Genomic DNA, 10,264 nt, shown 5'->3' on the forward strand with positions numbered 1-10,264 from the left:
TATATATATAAAAGACGTTTGAGGTAAGAAGTTGGTTATTATAGTCATAGATTATTATAGTTGAGTTATAATAGTTTGTATTTGGAATGTATATTATTTTAGTTTAAGTTAAAATAGTATGCATTTGAGGTGTAAATTATTTTAGTTTGAGAAGAAAATAGTAAACATTGTAACAAACAATAAAAAAAATGATGAACGTAAAATAGTAATAATTGTAGTAAATAGTAAATACTGTAGCAAAAAAGAGTTTCAAAATAATATTGATCGTAGCTAATGGGACTACAAAATAGTATTTACATAGAAAAATGTGATTATTATAGTCTTAGGATAGTCCTTGCTCCAAACACTCCCATGGTGTTTATCCATTGTGAAGGTGAAGACTAAATCATTGACATTTAAGATAATAATATATATCATTTAGATTGATAACAATATATATTTTTATAATTATATTTACAAAGTTTTGACTTAAAAATTTTAAATGGTATTATTTTTGTCCTTGTACTTTGAAAATTGTTCAACTTTAGTCCATATATTTTAAATAATCTCAAGATTTGTCATCTGATTTGGATCCACTCCAAATTCTAGTTTAAATTTAGTGCATTGAACTTAATTTTCAATGAAATTGGTTAAATAATAACAAAAATTTTCATACAAGAAAATACAATATTTGAATATGATTTTAAAATTTATAGTAAAAAGGTCAATAGATTATAAAAGACTTTCGAAAAAAATCAATAACAAATTAGAAACAGGAACATATAAAACACATAAATTAAAATTGAATAAATGATAAGTAGAGTGACAAAAATGATATTTGAAACTCAAACTTATAATTCATGGCATGTGGTTTAGATCATTATTTCCCCTTTTTTCACGTCAATCCTACAAATATCTCATTTGTTTTCTCTCTAATTGATATGAGATGCAAATGAACTAGGCAATTAAGCCATGTTATTCTCTGTTTTATTTTGTTTTTAGTGAATGAATATATGCATTTAATGTACAACAAAAAGAAAAAAAAAATCTTTTTAAGAAAAATGGAAAATAAGTCTTTTTAGGGAGAAGAATATGTGTTTTTTAGGTAAACAAAGATGGGTGGATGTTAATAAGTTTTCTAAGCAAAATTATTAAAATGTTTGCTTACATTCTTTTCACCAATTTCTAACCAAATTTGGGACATATATTGCCAAAATTCATTTTTGCTCATTGAAGTTTATGATTTATTATTATTATCTTTAAAAAAAAACTCATCTAATTAACTATTAATCGACTTAACAAATGTTGATTTGATAATGAATATACTAAATAAAATGATGGGTGCGAGATGAAAATTTATGCTATTGCTGTAAATATGCAAGAATGAAAGCACCAATTTGAGTGTATTTGATAGAAACACAAATTACCATTCAATCTATTTCAAATGCTGATCATTGGTCCGGTAACAACTTATTATAATTATAATATAGATTTGATATTATGAGTTTGTAGATCCTCATGTTTTGAAAATGCGAAAAATGGAATCTTTACCATTTTTCTTTTGAGAAAAATAAATTTATTAATACCCCTATCGTTATAGTAAGTATATTGATGAAAATTATTGATATCACGATTTAAAAATACGTTTGACAAAAGTTACAATAATACTCTCGATCCAAAAAAAATTAAAATCGAAATAACATACCCTACCACCCTCCTCATTAATTTTATCTAGCCCATTCTATAATCTAACACGTAGCTACTTCAAGTCTTTTTTTTAATTTTTCCCCCACAATTCAACAATAATTAAATATGTCTAAAAAAGATAATAAATAAATAAATAATTTACATAATAAAAAAAGAAAAAGGAAAAAAAAGTAGCCGGGTCAATGTTCACGGTTACGTCGAGCTCCAGAGTGTAGAACGAGAAGAAGACTGAGGCTGACCTATGAAGAAGACGACCAATTTCTTCTCAAAAAATCCTTCTTAACTCTAATCTCATCTAATGCCACTGCTTCATCTTCTTCATCAACCCTTTCAGTTTCTTCTTCCAATTCCTCCCCCAAATCCCAAGTTATGGCTTCCCCTTCTACCTTCTTCCTGACTCTCTGTTTTTTCTTTTCCATTTTCACCTTCATTTCCCATTCCTCCCATGCCCTCGGATCTTTCACCTTCAATATCCACCATCTCTACTCCGACGCCGTTCGTCAAATCCTCCCCCTCGATGCCTTACCTCAAGAAGGCACTCTCGATTACTACGCCGCCATGGTCCGTACAGACCATTTTGTTCATTCTCGTCGTCTTGTTCAAGATCAGCCTCCACTCACTTTCTTCTCCGGCAACCAAACCCTTCGAATTAACCCACTTGGATTGTACGGTTTTCTTCTGTTTAGTAACTCTCTTTTTCGTTTTCCAAGATTTTGGTTACTGATTTGAGTTGCTTGCGTGTTGGGATTTCTAACTGTTGATTCTTAATTATGGGATGGGGGAATTTGGAATCTTTTCAATTGGGATCAAAAAGGGATTTTGTTTAGTCACTTTCCTCTTTGAATCTGTGTATCTTTTTTTTTTTTTGTAATTATTATTATTTACTCATTTTCTTTTTTTTCTCCTTCTTTGTAATGTTGGATTTCAGTCTGTATTATGCTGAGGTTACGGTAGGAACACCGGAGGCTTCGTATTTAGTGGCATTGGACACTGGCAGTGATTTGTTCTGGTTACCATGTGATTGTGTTAATTGTATAACTGGTTTTAATACATCCCAAGGGGTAATAGTTCTGCAACCCTTTGCTTTTTATTCTCGAATTGAATTTTTAAAGGCTGGTTGATTCATCTTTTGAAGTCCTTGACATGAGAAACACGAACAAAAGCACACTATGACATGGGGCATAATGGGTGATGAATACTATTTCCTTTGGCCCGTTTGGTGACAATTTGGTTTTTTGAAAATTAAGCCTATAGATACACTTTTCATCTCTAAATTTATTTGCTTTCTTATCCACTTTCTAAAACCAAGTCAAGTTTTGAAAACTAGTTTTTATTCTACATTAAATGCACATATTCATTCATTAAAAAAGTGCTTAATTGTTTAGTTCAATAATAATTATAATAATTATAAACGGTTATCGACCGATGCCTTAGATAGACATTTTGTTTACATATTTATTGAAATGTGTCTGTGGATATTATGTAAAAACTAGGCGGGTTTTGTGCACATTTTGAGGAATTTCACTAAAAAATCTGTTTTTAATGTCCTAAAGAAGCCAACATGTATTTGGTGTCATATCACAAAGGTTTATAAATGCAGTCTGTGTCAAGGACTCAAGTGAGCATTTGCCTGAGTGGTTCATCGTCTATAAGAAAATAAGATTCTGAATCAAACACACTCATCTGTTAAATCACTGATGAACCCAAAGCGGAAGCTGGCAAGTTAGGATAAATTTAGCTATTCCAATACTCTAATCATCCCATACAAGTATATTATATGTTTTCAAAAGTTTTGATGTGTTCTGTTCTAATTCCATTGGTTCATTTTATCATAATCTCATTATTAATTTCCATGGAAACTCCTGCTATTGTTTCTGTCAACAGCCAGTAAACTTTAATATCTACAGCCCAAGTAATTCATCAACTAGCAAGGAGGTCCAATGTAGTAGTTCATTGTGTGCGCACGCGGACCAGTGCTCGTCACGAAGTGACACATGCCCTTATGAGGTTTCATACCTTTCTGATAACACCTCTTCTACTGGCTACTTGGTAGAGGATATATTGCACTTAACCACAAACGATGACCAATCAAAACCTGTTAATGCAAAGATTACTCTGGGGTAGGTCATTATTTTATCTCTTCAATCTTTGACAAATTGCACAACCTTAGCAATGCATGGCTAGTTGTTGTGATTTCCTTCATTTATTCTCAATTGGGTAATTGATATCTGGATATGTTGTCCCTCAGGTGTGGTAAGGACCAGAGTGGTGCATTTTTGAGCTCCGCAGCACCAAATGGCTTGTTTGGGTTAGGTATCGAGAATGTTTCAGTTCCTAGCATCTTGGCAAATGCAGGACTCATTTCAAATTCCTTTTCCTTATGTTTTGGACCTGCTAGAATGGGAAGAATTGAATTTGGAGATAAAGGTAGTCCGGGCCAAAGTGAAACACCATTCAACTTAGGACGAAAACAGTAAGTATCACTTAATAGGTGTATATATGCTAGTTTCATGTTTTGTCAACTGGACAAGTAGAAACTTCCAATTAAATCATTCTAATAATCCCCCCCCCCTCCTTGTGCATATGTTAGTCCTACTTATAACATCAGCATAACTCAGATAGGGGTGGGAGGACATGTTTCCAATGTTGATGTTGCTGCAATTTTTGACTCTGGGACCTCATTTACCTACCTGAACGACCCGGCCTATTCAGTTTTTGCTGACAAAGTAAGCACCCTGTAGATATATGTGCAGTTTCTTGTGCCATGGCCCATGTCTTTCAGTTTGCTTATCCATGTCATTTTGTAGTTTGATTCTATGATTGAAGAAAAGCGGTATACAATGAGTTCAGGCCTTCCTTTTGAAAACTGCTATGAACTGAGGTAATGTGATATAGTTCCATATATCAACATGATTACATCTAACCACGAATTATAATAAAATAAAAATACAATAACCAACTTTGAAAATATATACAAGCATCCCCAAATTCTTGAACATAGTTAACGAAGAAAATAATTACGGCATTGTATGTTTATTTATTTACTATTTTTAATTTTATTGTAACATAACTATACCGAGAGAAAATACGAGTGCTGACTTCCACTTTCTTTCAGCCCAAATCAAACCACATTCACATACCCTGTGATGAATTTGACAATGAAAGGTGGTGGACATTTTGTCATCAATCATCCAGTAGTTTTGATATCCACCCGGGTAAAGTTATGACTACTGCAGTGTAATATTCTCATTGGCTCGTCTTGCCTTTTGAGCTACTATATTAACTTTCTTTCTGATTATCGTCTTCAGTTGACGACTCTTTTTTGTCTTGCCATTGCTAGAAGTGACAGCATAAATATCATTGGACGTAAGTATCCCAATTTTTAGCTGATAGTTTAGTGATATCTTCAAGTTTACTACATCTTTTTGAACTTTTCTTTCATAGGATGGTCATTTGTTGCACAATTATGTTGCAGATTATTCCCTTTTCGTTTCATATTGATCGTTTACCTTTTAGACCTCATGCTAAAAGAAACATAGAGAATTCCGTTGATACACAAAGCCTAACATGTAGGATACAAGTCTTGAAGTCGAATAGACAATCGACGAAGGGAAATAGCTTTGTTATACCTTTAAGTGGATTTATACTAGACATGTTTGTCACCACGATCAATCGAGGAGTGCTTTTTTCATGATGTATGTTGTGTATTAATGCAGAAAACTTCATGACTGGTTATCACATAGTTTTTGACCGTGAAAAGATGGTTTTGGGATGGAAGGAATCAAACTGTGAGTTCTGCTAAAGTTCTTTTAACTTTGTTCATTTTGGGATAAATTTCGCATTTTCTTCTGACATGGGATTGTCATTATCTAGGCACTGGTTATGAGGATGAAAACACCAACAATCTTCCCGTCGGTCCGACCCCTGCCCCTGCTGCCGCCCCTCGCTCAACAATCATCAACCCACAAGCCAACAGCAACATTAATAACACTTCTCAATCAATAGAAAAACCAAAACCTACAAATAGTAGTTCAAATCTTCTAACCTCAGTCATCCTCACATTCTTAATGTCTGTGGGTCCATTTTTGCTTTTTGTTTGATCAATTTTTGTCGGTATTATATTCTTATATTGTTTAACACTTTCAGTGTAAGATTGTAGATTCATAGATGCTTTCATATATAGATGAAATTGTTGTAAGTGGAAGTATAGACAGAATGGTTTTATAACAATAAATTTATAGTGTGTATTGGGCTTGCCCCATTGAAATATAATTTTTTTTTCTTCCTTTGTCTTTGTGAATTGAATGTCTGTTTGAAGGAAGTGCTTTTGATGTCTTGGAATGAAAGATCTATTTGGTGTTTAAGAATCAGTGAGTGAGTATTAATTTTACTAAAATAGAGGGATAAAAATGAAACTCCATTTCCCATCATTGTTCTGATAAGAATATTTATCTTATAGGAGTTATATTAATGGATTCAGGGCTTACGGAGAGCCATTACTTAGGGTAATATGAATGAGTCAAATAAATAAAATGTAAAATTGAAAGTTCAAATATAGACCATGTTTAAGAAGATCCTTGATTATATTATTAACTAATCTATCTTAATTAATCATAATCACTAATTAATTACAGATTAACTATTTCTATTTTTCTTACCTTTTTTAACCACAAAATCATTCACATTCTCATTGACCTACATACTTCCAAAAAAAAAAAAAAAAAAAAAAAAAAAAAAATCATTTTGCTGAGAATATTTTAGGCTAAGTTAATTCTTTTCGAACTAAAAAATAATTCAAACAAATGGATCACTGCAGTGGAAGCATCTTTAAACATTTTTTTTATAAGATTAAGAATATTAATGCAACTTTTAAAAGTTTAAGCATATTTTTCAAATAAGTGTTAATAGTTTATATTCATATGCTATATATATATATATATTATTATTATTATTTTATATATTTTTTATAGTTTAAAGATATTTTTGAAACTTTTGAAAGTTTAATGATAATTTTGACATAGTATAAAGTTTAGACTCGATAGTATCGATGCCTCTAAAACCGATGGGAACCAACCAAAAGAACTGACATATCGTTGGTTGACGGCGGTTTGAGCTAAAAATTGATGTCGACCAACCGATGAACACTTCTAGTGTAGGGATATTTTGTATAATTAAGGGAATATTTTTATGATAATTATGGTAGATTTGCAACTACGTTGTTTGGGCTGAAGGCCCATTTGGCTAAGGGGGTATAAAAGCAAAGCCCAAATCAGAGCCCATATAGAAATTTGGAGATGTACAAATGGCTTTCTTACAATCTTCCCTTTCCCACTTTAAACCTTCATTTTCACTTCCATCTCTCTCTCTCTGTCTCTCTTCTTCTTTCTCGAATCACCTTCCAACTTCCAATCTTCTTCTTCTTCTTCTTCTTCTTCTTCCAAACTTCCATCTATGGCGGTTGCTCGTTGCTTCCTCCCTTTTCCTTTTGAAACTTCAAAGCATCCACTCTCTACTTCCATTTTCACTTCTTCTTTTGCTACTGATTGTTCCTTCACTGTCGCGTTTCATTCTGATTCTCGTCTGCGCCGAGGTTTTAAGCTTCCAATCATCCCTCTCTGCTGCAAAATGCCCCATCGCTGTAGGTTTCTCTTTCTCTTTCTTGTTCCTTTTTTCCCATCTAAATTATAGTGTTATTGCTCTTCGATTATAAGCTTAATGGGTTTGTTTGGAATCCGTGGTTTTCTTTCATTGATGATTAATTACTGATTTAGCATCTTTTCTCCGACGGTAACGCTTTGAATTGATGGCTCTGTTGTTTCATTTGGTATCAAATCTATGTAGGAACTAGATTTTAAGTAAGATTCAATTTATGGTCCCTTTGAGATTGTAACGATTGGGTCCTAATGATAAAAGTACTGTTACGATCAAGTAGTTCGTAAGTGAACTACCTTTGATTTTGGATTGTGGGCTTTATTCACTTTTCCTATTAGCAAATCTTCAATGAAAATGTAGCTTGAGACTTAATCAAGGACTAATTTGAAATGCGAGGAACGATATGTAATAAGCGCCGTAGCAAAAAATATACTATTTTAACGTAGACAAAGTTTGTATGTTATGCTCTTCTTTCACGCTTTTGTTAAAATGACATTTTCTTTTGGCTTTTTTGAATAAGAACAATATGTTTTTCTTCAAGAGGAATCTTATCCTATATAACTTTTAGGTGAAAAGTGAACTTCCGAGTTTAGCTATTGAACTTTCAAATATGTGTCAATTAGGTTCATGAAGTTTCAATTTTATATCTAATAGATTCTTGGATTTTAAAAATATCTAGCAAGTCTGAGAATTTTAAAAAGTATTCATCTATTCAATGCAAAATTGAAAATTCAAGAACTTGTTGGAGATGAATGACTTTTTGAACACAAATTTGACTTTGAAAGACCTATTAGACATTGTTCAAAGCTCAGAGACCAAACAGACACTAATTGTTATTTAACCAAGTTTTTATTTCTTAGGGACATGAAGTATGAGCGAGTATTCTTCTTTTTCAATTACTATGTGAGTTGCACCTTTTTTTTGCTCAAATTTAATTTAGTTACCGTTGCTAAATGGATTTCATACCCATGATGTCCATTTTCAAAAGTGTTTCACTGCCATACCCAACAACAATTTTAAAACAAAAAATTTTCGTTTACTGGTAAATTCCTACTGCAGCAATGCTGTTGGAAACAAACACAACTCTTGATCGAGTTACTTCTTAGAAGGTTGGTGGTTAATTTTAGATTGAGATAGTGAACCTTTAACATTGTGTTGGACTTTATATCTCTAAGAGTTCTTCATAAGCTTACCTTTTTTGTGCATTTTTCTTGTCATTCAAGAAACTTGGGGGACTTTTATTAGCTCTCATAGAATTCACGTAACATAGTTTGTAACTTGTTTGGTATCAGTTAAAGCCAAGCCACAAGATTCGGAAGCAACATTAGTTGCCGGCTCCTTCACTGAATTCAAACACCTGCTGCTTCCAATAACGGATCGCAATCCTTTTCTTTCCGAGGGAACGAGACAGGTGACCGTTCTTTTGTCGCTTCAAATTTTGTTATTCAACCAGAATTTTGATTCAGACAAGAATGAATTACATTTCCTATAGGCCAACCTGGTTGTAGATCATTAGGAACATTTGTTTCTGTGGTTGCAAATTAGCCATCTAGATGTCTTGTTAGGAATTTCGGTTTCTAGTATCATTCTATTTATTCCAATCCAACTTTTACGGCTTATTCATGTATCAGTAATGAAGGACCTGGCGAGTAAATTTTCACAATTGATCACTTCTTTGCTGGCACAATCTTTTATATACCATTTCAAATACTAAGGTGGCTTTGGAACAGGCTATTGCGACTACTGCTGCTTTGGCAAAGAACAATGGGGCTGACATAACAGTAGTCTGTATGTTCGTTTCATTTTTTTTTTCCCATCTTTAGGAAGCAAAACTCCTGAAAACATATCTCTGTGATAATTCACAGTGATTGATGAAAAGCAGAAAGATTCGTTTCCGGAGCACGACAACCAACTCTCGAGCATTCGTTGGCATTTGTCTGAAGGTTTGTAGTTGTACAGAAACTCCCTTAAGTTAGGACTTAACTAAGTCAAAGGGGCAAGCAGTAAACTTAGCCTCTTTAACATTGTGAGTTCAAATCTACCATGATAGCTATCTGTTTAGGTGACTTGATACGATTAAATTACAAGTTTGGTCATATGGTTTGGATAAAGTTAGAATTTAGTTCTTATAGTTTGATAAAACTTTCATAAACCATGGGTACTGTTTGTGAGGTTCAAACTACAAGGATGAAATTTCTAGATTTCTTCAAACCACAGGGAGTCAGGGACTACGTATCCAATATTTAGTTAAGACAAGAAATCGACGAGTTTTTCTTGGAATGACACAGGTGGATTCCAAGAGTTTCGATTGTTGGAGCGATTAGGGGAAGGAAGCAAGCCAACAGCAATCATTGGGGAGGTGGCTGATGATCTGAACTTGGATTTGGTGGTTCTAAGCATGGAAGCCATTCATTCTAAGCATGTGGATGCTAACCTACTGGCTGAGTTCATTCCATGCCCTGTTATGCTCTTGCCATTATGATTTTTGTACAATTTGTCACCTATATTAGAGTTTTATGCTGTCATATTATATGTGTCAATATACTGGGTGTACTTGTGATTTATGTATATATAAAGTGTTTTTGGGTTTTAATGGAACCTTTTTATATTTTCTACTCATTGAGATTTGGGATAGGTTGCAATTCGGTTTTTTGAATTTTCAAACAACAATATAATAATAATAATAATAATAAGTCGTAAGTGATGCTTATAATTTTGACGTGTTTTATGTCTGAAAAAAAAATTCAAGATTCTCATTGAATGTAATATGGTGATAATCGAGTGTTTTTTTCTGTTTTTTTTTTAATCACAAATTGACACTATTTCTCCTAAATTTTCTCCATTTTGGTCATGTATAATTACAATAAACCAAAACGAAATTTATTATTTTATATTATTTTTAATAAAAAAATCACTAACAATATAA

The 10,264-nt window shown here is 32.7% G+C and overlaps 2 protein-coding genes across 2 annotated transcripts; both read left to right on the top strand.

Moving 5' to 3' along the window:
- Positions 1–1,851: 1,851 nt before the first annotated feature.
- Positions 1,852–5,971, top strand: LOC120091998 (aspartyl protease family protein 1). Its single transcript, XM_039050184.1, has 10 exons — positions 1,852–2,351; positions 2,615–2,747; positions 3,571–3,806; positions 3,935–4,159; positions 4,277–4,412; positions 4,494–4,567; positions 4,802–4,901; positions 4,995–5,052; positions 5,403–5,474; positions 5,560–5,971. Exons 1-10 carry the CDS (start codon positions 2,056–2,058, stop codon positions 5,784–5,786), a joined length of 1,557 nt encoding a protein of 518 aa, XP_038906112.1. The 5' UTR covers positions 1,852–2,055; the 3' UTR covers positions 5,787–5,971.
- Positions 5,972–7,002: 1,031 nt separating this feature from the next.
- LOC120090039 lies at positions 7,003–9,953 on the top strand. The gene is made up of 5 exons (XM_039047526.1): positions 7,003–7,324; positions 8,631–8,749; positions 9,069–9,126; positions 9,204–9,281; positions 9,627–9,953. The coding sequence occupies exons 1-5, from the start codon at positions 7,138–7,140 to the stop codon at positions 9,818–9,820; spliced, it is 636 nt and encodes a 211-aa protein (XP_038903454.1). The 5' UTR covers positions 7,003–7,137; the 3' UTR covers positions 9,821–9,953.
- The last annotated feature ends 311 nt before the right edge of the window (positions 9,954–10,264 follow it).

Source organism: Benincasa hispida, chromosome 11, assembly GCF_009727055.1.
Source record: "Benincasa hispida cultivar B227 chromosome 11, ASM972705v1, whole genome shotgun sequence".
NCBI classification, from domain to species: Eukaryota; Viridiplantae; Streptophyta; class Magnoliopsida; order Cucurbitales; family Cucurbitaceae; genus Benincasa; species Benincasa hispida.